Below are 14,492 nucleotides of genomic sequence, written 5' to 3' on the forward strand. Positions count from 1 at the left end.
CCCCCGGGCCGCACCAGGCTCAGCCCCAGCCCCAGCACCGGGGGTCCGTGGGAATAAACCCTGCAGGAATGGCTGCTCTCTGGCGTTGAGCAGCACCAACACCCCCCCGCCCCGATTCCTGCTCCCCCAGCTGGGCGCTGGGCATGAAGAGCAGGGGGGTTGGTGCTCTGCCCCCTTCTACCACGCCGTGCGGCCATCCAGGTGTGTTATTTTGACGTTTAGACACGCTTTTACTAGTCTGGAGTTTTTCTCTATCTAACAAAGGGAGGAAAAGGAGAAAAAGCAAGATATTAGAAAGCCACAATCGCTTTAGAAGGAGAGAGGAGAAAAATCTGGTGGCAGACCAAACCCCAGGGAGATGGGGTGGAAACCAATGCCCAGGCAAGCAAAGCGGGTGAAGTACCTAACGCATCTGCCTGGTCCCTTGCCCACGTGAAATAGCGAAGGCCCCCACGGCCGAGGCACTCGAGGGTAGGGGAGGGCAGAGGAGAGAATACAGCTAATTGGCCCCAGAGCAGCTACGTGGGTTTTCCCTGACCCGAGGTCTATGTTCCCACTGGGATCACAACAAGCTGATCGATCGTAAAAGTGCTCAAGCCATCTAGAGCATAGGTAGGGAAAGAAGGAAAAAGTGGCCGCAGTACGTGCTGGGCTGCTGCCTGCCTGGATTCAGCTTCTTAACGGGTGGCTCGGAAGCGGCCGGGACTCGGTGCCAGGGCAGCACCAGCCCTGGAGGGTGGATGTGCCTCCCCGCGTGTCGCTGCTGCCTGTCGTCCCGCACGGAGCAGGTCCCTGGCCGTTCGCTGGCTGCGCTGCCTCGGACCTTGCTTCACCCACCGCTACAGCTCAGGGTTTAGTTTGGTTTCATGTTTTCAGGCTGCTGGTAATGGTGACCTCAGAGGGCAGTAGAAGAGGCGGCCTGCAGGTCTCCCAGCGCACTGCTCCCTGCTGTGACTCTGCCAAACGCGGTGGCAGGCCCTGGGGGTGAGCGCGTCCTACCTGCAGCTTCACCGCAGGCAGCTGCCCGGTCTGTGCGCTGATGCTGTGACCTGAAATTCGATGCTGGGCCTGCAGCTTGGCCACCAGCCTCATGTTTGTGGTGCGTGGATCCAGCACCCCTCCTGTCTCCCCCTGGCCAGAGGCAGAGGCGTGAGGAGCACTGCTAGCCTGGAGGCACTGCCCCATCCAAGCCGCTTGCTTGAAGAGTAAAGCAGCAGACTCGGGTGAACTGCACAGGCTTCACGGGTGTGCAGGAAGGCTCAGGGAGCCCCTGGGCTTTTTTGGTCGTGGATCAGCCTGGAGTCTTCAGGCAAAATGCCTAGGATAGAGGCCTTTCCATCAAAAGGCAATCCTCTGCCACGTAATTACCCCAATAGTCAGGGATTAGATGCACATGGAAGTTAACTGCTCCTTGAGAGCTGCTTCTGCCAAACTAAGGGTTACAGGGATCACAGTTTTACTGCCTCCTCTCTACCTCTCCCACTTCTGGGAATAATAAATGAGTATCACAGAGCCGTTAATTCATCTGGTTTTACTCAAAGTAAATGGACTCAACAAGAGCAAACTGACAGAAAGCCAAAGTGTAATATACATTAACCTCTTAAAATCTTTATTTTTTTTTCTTAGCACATGCATAAAGTGTCAACAGTTTGGGATTATGTTATATAACATTTTTTAACAAATGTAGTTACAAGCAGTGTTTCAGACCTTTGCAGGTTTCCTCTCTACCCTGTACAGAAGAAAGTTCACTTTGCCACCACTACTGTTCCTACCTTTCTTTCAGTGTCAAGACAGGCAGAACCCACAACACCGGGGAGAAATACACTTGTTCACATTTAGCAACTGTGTACAGTAGATAGATACAAGCAGCAACATACACTCACCTATTGACTAAGTGCACATGGTTAAAAGACCCCATTAGACAGTGAACATCTCTTTTTATTTTTTAATATCAACTATATAATAATGGAAATCGAGTCGTATCTCGTGACGTGTGCTCCCTTCCGTGGGAGAGATGCCTCTCCCTCCTGCCAGTTGCTTCCATCAAATGTCAAGTCAATGGAAACTGGGATAATACTTCCTCTGGTGTAAAAAATGGACATGTTGTGCGAGCGAGGGAGCACTGCGGCAGCTCCGCTGGCTCTCGGGCTCTGCGGTCCCGGGGCCTCCGGGAGGGTGGCTGCAAGGTGCCGCGGGCAGGCGCGTCCCGAAACGCTGCTCGCCGTCTCCTGCTGACGCCCTCCCTGAACCCCCAGCCAGGTGAGGACCAGGCTACGGGGGGCAAGTCCTCTATTTTAGGAGGACCGCCTGACCCCCCGCCCCTCTTTCCCTGCCCTACCGTGGGGACCGGAGTCCCAGCTCGCGGCTGTTGACTTTGGGTACACGGTCTGCTTTTCGGGGCATCCGAGTTGCTCCCAGCCCGGGCTGGCGGATGGTAGCAGGCTGGCTGGCTGCGGGGAACCGGAGAGGCCCCTCACCTGACCTCGCCGCCCCCCAAATTAAGGCTCCCACAGCGCCCAGCATCACGCAGAGGCAGCAGTGCTGCTATGGATGGGGGATGAAAACCTCGTAGCACGGTGCAGCCCTAGGACATCCTGCTCTGCCTCTGCGTTTTGCATCACCCCACCGAACTCGCAGTGCTGCGGCAAGCTGGGAGAGGAGGAGGAGGAGGAGGAGGAGGAGGAGGAGGAGGAGGAGCAAGGGTCCCCTGCCCGGATGGTGCCCCAGAACACAACACGACTGCGCTGTGCAGGTATAACTTTTCGCCTCGAGACGTACAGTTGCCAGAGCAGGTTTTCCTTCGTTAGCCAAGAGCAGAGTGAGGGCTGCTGGCAAAACTGCCTCCGTGCAGCCGTGGGGACCAAACGCCCCATCTGCAGCCTGCAGGAAAGGACGGGCTGCAGTCGGTAGCTGTGTGGGACCGGGCTGGGGGGGGGGGGGCGGATTTTCCCCCAGATGAGGGCACGCCGAAATTACATCACTAGCATCCGAAATGCTCAGACCTCTGCCCCTCTCCCTTCCCCACCCAGGCCTGCCCTCTCACAGAGGGAAATGCAGCAGACCTTGGCAGTCGGGGCTGGGATGGGGAGGCGGAAAGACACCAAGGTGCCCCCGAGCCCCTCCTGCAGCGGTTGCGCCCGTTTCTCCATGCCATGGGCCTGGCAGCAAGAGCACCACGGCTTCCCCGCCGGTGACAGTGGTCTGAGCTACAGCCCCAGACTTTTGTCTACTGTGACCAGGTGAAGCCACCGTACGAGACAGCCCTGGGCTACGGGTTAGGCGCGGCAGCCCCGGGCGCATCCGCAGAGCCTCGGCGAGGCCGTGTGCCTGCGTGCCGCCGCCAGCGAGGAGCTCGAGCCTCCAGGCCCTGCGCGCCTTGGAAATGCAATGGAGATGTCCTTAAAAGGCACTTGTATCAATAATGAATTCCAATACAGCTACATTTCCACTTTCCTTCCTACAGAAACACAAGATCTGAGCCCCCGCATGTGACACAGAGCAGCCTTTCATTATGAGGGAAGTAGGGAAAAAAAAAAAACCGAGAATGATGTTTCATAATCAACTCAAACGCATGCCGTGGGAATATTTTGTTTCAGATTTCCCTGGGCACGTCAAGCGCCTCAAAATGAAGGAAGTCTATTAAGTTGGCTCTATTAAAAGCCATCAGACTTGAAATGCTCCCAAAAATACATTTAAGAGAAAATGTGTTTCTTTCTTGTGGATTCATTTTGTTGGTTTGCTTGTTTGTTTTAATCTGCTCCGATCTGAGATGAAAGGCAACACAAAGAGAGGCCCATTTGCGAAAAACGGGCCAGAACTAAATGTAGATCTGAAATTTTTCAGTATAAAAATATTCGGGGGGGGGGGTGGGATCAATGCTTGTAACAGTACGATCTTTGGAGATACTAAGGGACTGTGCCGGAAACACCTCTTCCAGCAAAGCCTGAGCGAAGCAGAACCAGCACCACCACCCTGGCCGCTCTGAGAGCACCAGATTTCTCCCCTCTGCACCACGCTTGCAGCCTGCCTTTAAATCCCTTGGAACAATCGGGAAGGCAGGAATGCCCGTGCCGAGCTCCTGCTCCGGGACGAGCGTGCCGGACGGCTCAGCGTGACGCCTAGCAGCAACCCATGGAGATGCAACAAGAGCCAGAGGGAGGACTTGGAGCTGTTACCCGCTACCCGGGGACTTTCTTCCCTGCGACACAGGTGTGGGGAGCACAGGCAGCTTACTGAGACACACCGTTCGCACGTCCTGCCTGAAACTGCGTGCTGTTTGCCTCCGCACTTCCCTCAGGTCACACAGGCTCCCCAACTTCCTTCCCGTCCGCTTTCCACCAAAGAGCATCAGCAGCTCAGACACCAGTGCCAGCGTAGTGGCACTTCACACCTGCTATTAAAACTGCCGGCTTCTGGACCCAAGGGGACCTGCGTGGCGAGAAACCACCCAGCAACGGTGCCTTGCCCAGTCCTACCGAGCCCTGCTGGGACCAAGGAAACCTCAGCTTCAGCTCTCCCTCCCTTCATGCGCTGCAGAAGTGGGGATGTCCTGCAAGCCCTGCTACTGCCTGGGCATCGCTGTCGATCAAGGGACCAAACCTCCGGGAAGCCCCGGGCTCCCCCAAGAGCTGTTTTCAGGGACCCCATGATGGGCACTAAGGGGAACCGAGCCAGCACAAGCCTGAACACTACTTCTGTCTCACGTAAGCCCTGTTTTGAGGAGCAACGTAACACAAAAGCAAGGACCGGTCTGGCTTCTGACCTTCCTGGTTTCCCTCTTGCTGCTCCTGACCAGGCTCTCCAAAGCAGCAGCCACTCAAACCTTGTGAAGAGTCTCATCGGGCTGGAAAAGATGATTTTTTGGCTCTTCAAGTAATTTTTAACGCTTGTCCCTTCAATCAGTAAAAAACTAATGGCGTGTAAAGTGCTCCGGAAATATCTTCCCTGCAGTGTAAGAAAATCCCTGTAGCACAGAAGAAGAGAAATACATATATAGACATAGGCTACATCGAGGATTTTTCTCACCTTTGTATACAGATAAATGCTGACATGTTCCTTGTTTCCAAACCCTGATTTATAGCAATAGCACCTTTCATCCTCAAATCTCAAAGCACCTCAGTAGAAATCATTAAGTCCTCAATGTGCATCACAGTAACTTCATCAGGCTCAAAGTCCACTTTGCTTTTAGGGTAAGAATTTTAAGAGTTTTTTTTTTCACGATAAGTGATTTTCTATTTGATAAGTGTTCCTAGCTGAAGTATCAGGAATACACAAACACAGGTGACAGGGAGAAACCAGTGAGATTTGAAACCAGTGAGCTGGGGTTGGGCCCTCCAAGAGAAAGCACTTCCTAACATGGCAGGAGGCCAATCCACCTGCTGAATTATGATCTGACATGCTGCTTGCTCAGGTCTTATTTCCCCACTGTTTATACACCAATTTTTGAAAGTGGTTATGGTGACAGCTGCTCCATTTTTCGGTGGCCACCTGGGCAGAAATGTCGGGTCTGATTTTCCTTCAGGCTGGAGACTCACAGCTCCAGCTGAAGGAGACTGAACAGCTAAATCCTCCTGGAAATTACGTGTAAGCTTTTGGGACAGGGATCCCTCAGCGGAGCTACCCCAAATCAACGGATAATTTTCAAAGGTGTTGGCCTTAACCTGAAAGAGCAGTTTGCAAACTGCAATCTGTGGACCATCAACAGCCTGTGAGGAACAGGTTGCTGGAGCCCCTGCCTTCTTCCTATTGAAACACTTCAGGAACAGCCACACATCTTCACTTCCCTGCAGGAACAGCCACACGTCTTCACTTCCCTGCAGCTGCTCCACATCTTTCCCTCTCAGGTGTTTATTCTGGAGTAAATTTAATCTTTATCGTATTTGAGGTTCACAGCAAAATCAGAAAAGGGGCAGCAAACCTAAGGGAGAACTGAATCAAACTGCAGTGTCCGACTGGCAATGCTGAGGCTGCAAGCTACCAGGAGAGATGTGGAAGCAGTAACATTGCAAGGCCAGGAAGGGGATCAGGCAAAATCCCAGAATTACAGACACACTGGGCCAGAAGGGACCCCAGTGGGCACCGCCACCACCCCCCGGCCCAGCACGGGACCGCTGACAGTGCTCCTCTCCGGTGTTCACCTACCCAGGTCCCCAAGACCCGCCACGGTGGAGACTACAACCTGTTCCACTGCTTGCCTGTCCTTACCTTTTGAAAGGTTTCCCTGATATCTAACTTTATTCTTTTCTGCCACAATTTAATTCCATGACTTTTTGTTTTGTCTAACACAGACATGAAGGACAGATTATTCCCCCACTCCTCATCTCTTTGCAGCAGGTTTTACGTACTTGATGATACTCGATGATGTACAGAATGGCAGGAACATAACTAAACAGCCAGCCTAAGATGCCAGACTATTTTCTTTCCATTTTGTTTCCTCAGTTCTGCCTTAGTATTTTTCACACAGCTAAGCACTAGAATTACCGTGCGGCAGAAAGGCTCACCCCGGCTAGCCCCCTCCCCTGACGCTGCTTGCAGCCATAGAACAGGGGAGCTGGAGGAGTCATTTCACACACCACAAGGATCACAAGCCACCAAACACAAGAGCCTTCAGCAGATTTATGCACAGCCCTACTAAGAGCAAAAGGCTATCGTGGGCCCTATGGTCACTGCTCTGGAAAGCCAGATGGCAAGGTACTCATGAGAAGACATCTACTAAGAGAGATGTCTGTAGAAAGGGGAAGGCTAAGAATTTCTGATCTATCATCAGGTAGTATTACATAGACCGCCGTGGCTGTACCAATGCAGGATGAAGAGATTAGTCCTGATAATAGGACATCTACATTGCCTTCAGGGATACCTTGGCCAAGCACATGCCATCTGGGTCTTACCTGCATGTTTCCTGCAGTGACGGTCCATCCTATTGCCCCTGCTGCTGCACGGTCTCCCTTAGCCTTGGTTCCCTGTGATAAAGCCAGAATTTCCCCCAGCAGAGAACAACCTGGTTAGGGCAGATCACTGCGTGCCTCCTCCTGTTCAGTTTGTGGGCGTGGGATACTGAAGTTTTGGGGGCAAACCACCCACTGTAGTCCATGACCACTTGTCCTCAGCAAAACACAGGTACAGTTTTCACCTGGAAAAAGCAAAGCCTGAGTGATCCTAGATCCATGATCCTAAAAAACCTGGGGTTTGATAAAGGATAATCAGATTCACCAAAAGAAAACCTTCCAGCTCTCAAAAAGATTGATGTGTATCAAAGTCTAGGCTTTGTGCAAATGCCTGAAGGAAAACTATTTCTATAAGCTTACAGGGCACCACACAAATTGCACGGGACAGTTTTAATTCCTAACACCCAGCCACAGTAGCATTCTTGGGTACCTTTGCTATCACATACATGACGTACTATGGTCATCACGAATCAGAATTTCCCCATCCATCGTGTAGGTAAATGGGGAAAGGACCATCCAGGGGAATAGCTGCCGGTTTGAAGAAAAAAAATCAGCACATCTCCCTGGGGAACCCAGTCTTGCTGCAACGTGGGCCACCAACCTCACCTTGGTGGCAGGCAGCTGCATGGCCCTGCTGCTCTTGTGCTTTGCTCAGGCACTTCTGCGTGGTTACAGTGCAGGGGCAGGAGGACCACCGACACGGCCGTCAGCGCGGGGCAGGCGTGGTGCTGAGCGGGGGCACCGAGCTAGGGGCTGCTACTGCTACTGAAGGGGCACTGTCCTCGAGGTCCCGTTGCCCAGGCGAGTCACTCCTGCAATGACCACCACAGGAGAGGGTAAATTCATGGGTATGTCAGTGATTGAGCAGTTGTGTCTTCTAAAGTGCAGTGCAGGTTATATGGTCTTTGCTGTAAACTGTAAGCTCCTCAGGACAGAGTCCTTGCCCTTACTTGTATTTTTGTCTGTAAAGTGACATGCCAACCTATAATACCTTACCCCTAAATAACAACAACAACAACTACAGAAAAACAGTAATCATGGTGAAGATAACAACGTACGCTCCCCTTGCCAACATCTAGTGCCAAAGGACACGGTCCTCTTCACTGCAGACCGGGAGAACTTTCCACAGGAGAGGCCCAGGGACACGGACGTCTCTCCCCGTGGCACGCTGTGACGGGATGGTGTCCCCTAGGCTCACCACGCTCCATCCTCAGGGACACATCACGGTGAGAGAGACTGATCTGCTCCTGTCATACACGCAGCTCTGGAAAATACCCGCCAAAGCTACAAGCTGTCTCCCGTCTCCCTCCATATGAAGCTCTGGGGCATTCCCTGTTAGCGCTGAAGTGCTAATTCAGGCTCTGCGGCCAGGGACTGCTGTGAAGTCTACAGGCCCTCACCCACCACTACGCAGTGCTCGCTCCCTGGGGACCTGAATTGTCACCTGTGATACAGAAATTACTGCATTCAAATAGAAAAGCAGGATCAGACCTAAAATAGGAGAAGACGTCTCCGTGCTAAAACCCACAACTTCTGTTTAGACTGCCCAGTGTCTTAAAGGACAGACAGATTCAGAAGAGTTGCAGGGAGGAAGTTTGAGGGCATTTACATGCAGGGAGCTCTCTGGAGACCCCATGATCAGCATTACGTTTATTACTAGGATGAAACCTTCACAGGACAAAATAGCTGCAAAAGCAAGGGACCTTATAGGATGTGATGCGCACTCTTACCTAGATCTCCATCCAGGGTAAAAAGTTAGAAACTCCCCCAAACCCTTTTTTCCTTCAGGACATTGACCTTCTATGAACTGCTAGACTCAAGAGCCAGGTCACCCAAATTAAGGGGAAGCTGGGGTGCAAAGCTGGGATGGGAACACTGCCAAACCTTTCACCAGTCTCAGCAAAACTTCAGCTGGATCAGCCTTCATAACGGACATTATATCTCACAGGTAAGGACTGATTTACTGTCAGCACAGCTGTCTCTCTGATGTCCCTTTTCAGGTAAATCAGATATGCTCAAGAAGTTCCTGTTGGACCTCACAGACTAGAGGCTTCCACGAATATCTACAAGCAGAATCAAAACAGCTTATTTACCCTTTCACTGACTCTGGCCTAATTCGTTTGTATGCACATAGAATACACTTCCCCCTGTTGGCAACCTTTTATTTATTATTTTCAATCTATGCCCAAAAATTGGCAAGTAGGAAAAGGCAGATAAAATGGAAAGGGGAACTCTCAAGAGATAGGTTGGGCTCATTAAATGTTTGGCACTACGTGATTGTCTGTTGGCAATAAAATGCCGTTGCTATATTTTAACATGGAATATGATACCTTAATGTACAGGAGAATCTCCTCAGCCCACTTTTGGTACACTTGAGAGAGAGGAGCAATTCAATCATCTGTGACCTGAATTGTATTTTTAATGGCTGCCAAGCTGGATAAAATATTTAAATATTCACTTTTATATCAGACCACATGGGGATTTCAGCATTTCAGGTTGTATAACAGAGCATGGCCTACTTTTGGAAGAGTATACGGAAATAGGCACATATGTACAAAATACTGAGCATGCAGCATATAGGTCAAATGCTCAGCCCGTGTTAATTAGGGTAGCACAACCGACTGCAGCAGAGCTAACCTGATCCAGGCCACCCACGGAGCTGGTGCTACTCACATTTGATTTCCTAAGCGGCACGGGCAAGAATAGACGAGCACCCTTAAAATAAAGACGGTCATCCTCAAAGGCGGCCGAGTCCCTCAGCCAAAGGCAAGCGAGGATGCTCGGCCTGTCAGCAGAGCTGGCCGTGCAGGACACGGGGATCGTCAGCTCAGGCGCCTAGGTTCAGTGAAGTTAGAGGAGCCAAGGCAGTTTATGTCACTTGAAGAGCTGGAGCATCGTATCTTCTCAAGCAGTGGCAACACTGGGAGGTTATGATCCTGCTGATTTGCTTTGGAGTTTGGTGTATGAAATGGGCTCCTTATTAGCTGGTGGGGATTCCCTTAAGCAGAGTGCAAATAGTGTTGACGTGTGCTGGGAGGTCTGAGGGAGGAGAAAATGATGTGAGAGCATAAAAGCACAAGGAAACGATGGTGCACCCTGCTCCTCCTGCACTCATAAGGTTCCGGGCTGCACATCTGCTGTGCAAATGTGACCCGGACATAGGGCGGACGAGGCTTGATTTATGTGATTATGCAGCTGGCACTGACCCTGACAACAGCAGGGTTAAATGATCTGGTTGACTGCTGTCAATCCCAAACAGAGCAAAGTCACCACAAAGGTGACAGGGAAGTGGGAGGCTACAGGGTCAATCCTGACCCACCACGTGCCAACGTAGCAAGTCCTGCTACAGCCATGGCTCAGGCTTATCACATAGTTTAATGTGACACACAGAGTGCAACTAGTGCCTGAAAAGAAAAAGGACCCAACCATGAGCCGTGGTGCAACCTGGGGAACAGCCCCGGCACAGGAGCTGCGTCCCATGCAAGCAACTCAGAAGACTCTCATGCGGGTTGGGCAAGTGTCTCCACATCAGCGAAGGCTGCCAGGATGCTGGCTTCTAGGGGGGTTCAGCACCCCTCTAATTCCTACCAGGATCAACTCCGCTTCTGAGAGTCTGGGCAATGCAAAGGTGACCTGAAACCACCTTCACTCCCCAACCTGCAGGGCCTGCTTTTCCATCGCTTCCTCCTGAGCAGGAGCTCCTGTCCCCCAGCCAGCTGACTTTGTCTCTTTGAAATTTAACAGGAGTTTCAACATTGATGTGAATGGGAGACTGACTGGCAGTGGCCAATCTCTAGGCAAATTCATGGGTCAGATTTAAGGACCAGATCATTTACAGTAAACCAGAGCAAGCCAGAGAAGCTGGTGGAGATAGCCGGCTCCAAAACCAGCACAAAGCTAGAGGAAAACCAACCTCTGGGGTTGCAAGTCAGCGATGGGGCTCGGAGCTGAGCTTGGAGGCCCTGTCAAAGGCAAAAAGCCTGGGGTTCCTCATTGCACACAGCTCACTGAGTTGTCCTGTGGGTTAGACCACAGCTAGACCACCATGTACAGGAAGAGACTGAGCCCAGCCTCCTGCAAGGTCCTGGGGGAAGTCTCTTTGCAGGCCTTCTCCATCCTGTGCACAGTCACACAGACCCAAGGGGCAATTCAGTCCTGCACATCCAAGTGCCCTTGTCCTCCGCCGCTGAGAGATACCCCAGCACTGTCTGAGCCCCGCTGTTGGGTCCCCACAGCCTACTCCGCAGCCTTTGGAGCAATATAACAGATAACAGCAACTGCTACAGCCCTTCGATATTCTTCTCCCTCTCTTTCGCAGGTGCACAAAGTGTTTTTACTCTTTTCAAATTCTCCAAATAATACCAATTTCTTACCATACACAAACCACATCGCAGTCACATCTATATTAACAATACTTCACAATAAATACTAATAGGTGATCATTTAAATGTTATTCTGAACTTTTACAAGATTGTCTTTTGAACTTGCGCCAGGTCAAATCCCATCTGCCTTGCTAAGAAAAGCCCCTTACGGGCACTGCAGTGGCTATTTGCCTGGTTAGAGACATCAGGCCTTGGCCAAGAGTTTATGCAGCTGCTTCTCTGTATCTCTGGGTTTCCTCTAGCTCTGAACAGAGGGTTGATGTCAGAAGCAAGAGCCTTCGTCTGTGCAGGCTGAGGCAGAAATTGGGACTGATCAGCTATGGCCAATCTCATATTCCAAGGTCTTTCTCTGCAGTTCGAAGTGTCCATCCCTACACAAGCTGAGTCAATGAGCATCTGAGGAGCTTAAATGGCAGCAGTGCTGACAAGATATGAAATTCTGAGGTTAAATCTAAGGATTTTCTGTACAGCTACTACTCTGGTAACCAGCCACACTGAAGTCAACGGGAGTTTTACCTAAGTAAAGGGAAAATCATATCCAGTAAGGTCACAGGGACATGGCCAAAGACAGTGCACAGAACTGAAGATTCATTGGCAGCGTAGCATACTTTGTTTCCCACCCTAAATCCTTTTCAGGCACACCCTTGCTCTCTCCCGTATTCAATGCTACCTCCTGGTTCAAGCTCCCAGACTCAGCCCTGCAACTCAGACACAGTCCTGTGCCCTGCTTCTAGGAGACCATCCTTCTCCACCAGGCCCTACTGAGATTTCTTTAACTCTCACTCCCACTTCCACGCACACTCACATGGCAGCATCCACTCAAGCTGCCCACCGCTGCCAAATATACCACTCCTGAGACTGACTCAGAGGCTTGCTGTGGGTGGAGAGAAACGTGGTGCGCTTCTAAGCACTGCCCATATCTCACCTGAAGGAGTCAGTGGGATGCGGAGATATGGGAAGTGTCAAATCTAAGGGACAGAGAATATTTTACATTAGTCAGAGCGATGGCTTATGGTGATATTTCTTAGCTCGCAGAACAACTAGGTGAAGGAAGATGGAGGTTGTGTTCAATTCACCTCACCAAGAAGGGTTTCTCTCCAATGGGAAAACAAATGGATACTTGGGGCATCATTCAATATTAACATTTCTCAGGGTGAATTGAAGCATCAGCCAAACGATGCTTGTATGAGCCTTTTGGGTCCCAGGCAATTCCTCCTATCTCTTTTGTAGGTCTATTCACTCCTAGGAATTCAAAGCACTAGGGCTTCTGCAGCCCTCAGCTCTTTGATGCTCACCTACTTGGCTTTTGTGAAAGCCAGGGAGATGGGCCCAAAGTCAAAATCCTCACCAGAAGAGAGGCAATGTGGAAATTCAGTTTTCCCCCATTCAGGGACTCGCAGTATATGGGAATGCTTTTTGTGGTGAACTGCATGGGCCTCGTGCACGGGAGGGCCCCTGCATGGCTGGACATGTCAATCGGACAGGTTTGAGGCTGACACTGGCCCATCTTCTGCTGGTCAGAAACCACCTTCAGTTCTCTGCAGACTCTTACTCCTGACTGTGATATTTTCAGTGTTTCACACCCATTCATTCTGGCTTCCCATGATTCCTCCTTTAATAGCTGCATGAAGAGGCTTCTATGAATCACTCTCTATTTTGATGAACAAACCAAAGAACACGCGCCGGTATTTTCAGCATCGTGGCTGAGGCCTGATTCTGCCAGGCTCCCTCGTCAGTGCCTCGTTTTGCTGAATACCACCCCCAGGACCTCTGGGAGTAAGAGGAAGGGGAAGAATCAGGCCTGCAGTAATTAGTGCACCAGATCTGAGTTAATCTCAACCATACTAGCACAGTCTGTGGAACTACAAAGTGCAAATCAAGAAAACAAGAATAAACTTTGTTCTCGCTTCCTTTCACTGGTTTGGGTTTACCTAAGAGCAGCATTTTATCTAATTAATTTATTTTCAAATAACAATAAAATAGTATAGCACTAAGGCCAATAATAGTTGGACTTCAGGAAAACACCCTAGACAGCGCAGCTCTCCTGCTCCTTGCGGGCAGCCCACTTTCCCACGCCGAGGAGAGCACGCACTGCACCGCTCAGAGCGGTGACAAATGCTTTGTTTCCTTGCTAACTGTGAAAGAGCAGCTGTCAGTGTGGTTTTTGCTGGCCTTGCCTCGCACTCTTTTCTCCCAGAAAAGTGGTCCCAAGGACGGAAGCATGTCACAAAGGTCCTGGTCTTCTGGAGTGCTCCAGAGAGTGACAACGCAACGCAGTGACCACCTCCCGTGGCTGCCGTGAAACGCGCTGCTTCACTCTGGGGAGAAAAGGAGCGTGTCTCCACGTGCAGCTTTCAGAGCAGTGATCAGGACTGGCCCTGGCTCACGCAGCCCAAGGCCACAGCTTCGGACACCAGAGCAAAACGCAGCCAAGTGCCTGGCGGTCTAAATGGCCGTGAGCAGATGGTGATATCAGCTAGCGAAACAGGTTTCTTTTTCAGTAGCTTTCCGTTACAAATTTAACATCTAGCTGGAAAAACACTGTTGTCCCTCAGTTTAATTTCTCTAAAAAACATATTGCAGGCCAGCCTCTGATCTTGCTTACACAGGTATAAATCTGGAGTAACTCTATTTACTGGGCTTCATAGTGTTTTCAACATCATTAGACATGAAGGTGCTGCTAACGGCTGTTATCATTGCCTCAGAGGTGTATCCCACCAATGCACATCCTCCAGTGGTAGTGCTGCCAGAATTTTTTTCAACAGTGTAAAAGCAAAGCTCCTGAATAAGTGGGGCTAATTGCAGACCATGGTTGGCATTGACTTTTGGGAAAGGCGCCTATACACACCTGGTGTGGAAAAGTGGTGCATAGAGTGGAGGAGCTACCATCCAACACAGCATCCCAGGCCCTCTCAATCTGACCACTCGTTATCGTCCAGTTCTGAGTCATCGTCAGACTCACTGTACTCCACTGCAATCCGGCGGGAGAGGATCGTAGCCACGTCATTGCCCACGGGCTCTTTCTTGGCCTCTTGCTCCCACTGCTCCTGGACTTTCCGGAGTTGAATTCCTGCATTAGAAAATGTGGAAAATATTTAGGGGTAACACCTATGGAACCACACTGAACGAGCAGCCCTCCAAGTTAAAAGTGTTGGATGAAATAGGA

General features: G+C 50.8%; 1 protein-coding gene across 2 annotated transcripts in view; it reads right to left on the bottom strand.

Annotated features, from left to right (window-relative positions):
* Window positions 1-1,583: 1,583 nt before the first annotated feature.
* The window catches only part of LOC112983008 (actin-binding protein WASF3-like), a 37,447-nt gene continuing 24,538 nt past the window's right edge, over window positions 1,584-14,492 (bottom strand). For both annotated transcript variants that reach the window (XM_064518101.1, XM_064518102.1), the window contains exon 9: window positions 1,584-14,396. In XM_064518101.1, coding sequence (XP_064374171.1) covers window positions 14,239-14,396 — 158 coding nt within the window. In that variant the 3' untranslated portion in view covers window positions 1,584-14,238. The remainder of the gene's footprint in view (window positions 14,397-14,492) is intronic.

This window comes from Dromaius novaehollandiae, chromosome 11, assembly GCF_036370855.1.
Source record: "Dromaius novaehollandiae isolate bDroNov1 chromosome 11, bDroNov1.hap1, whole genome shotgun sequence".
Lineage (NCBI taxonomy): Eukaryota > Metazoa > Chordata > Aves > Casuariiformes > Dromaiidae > Dromaius > Dromaius novaehollandiae.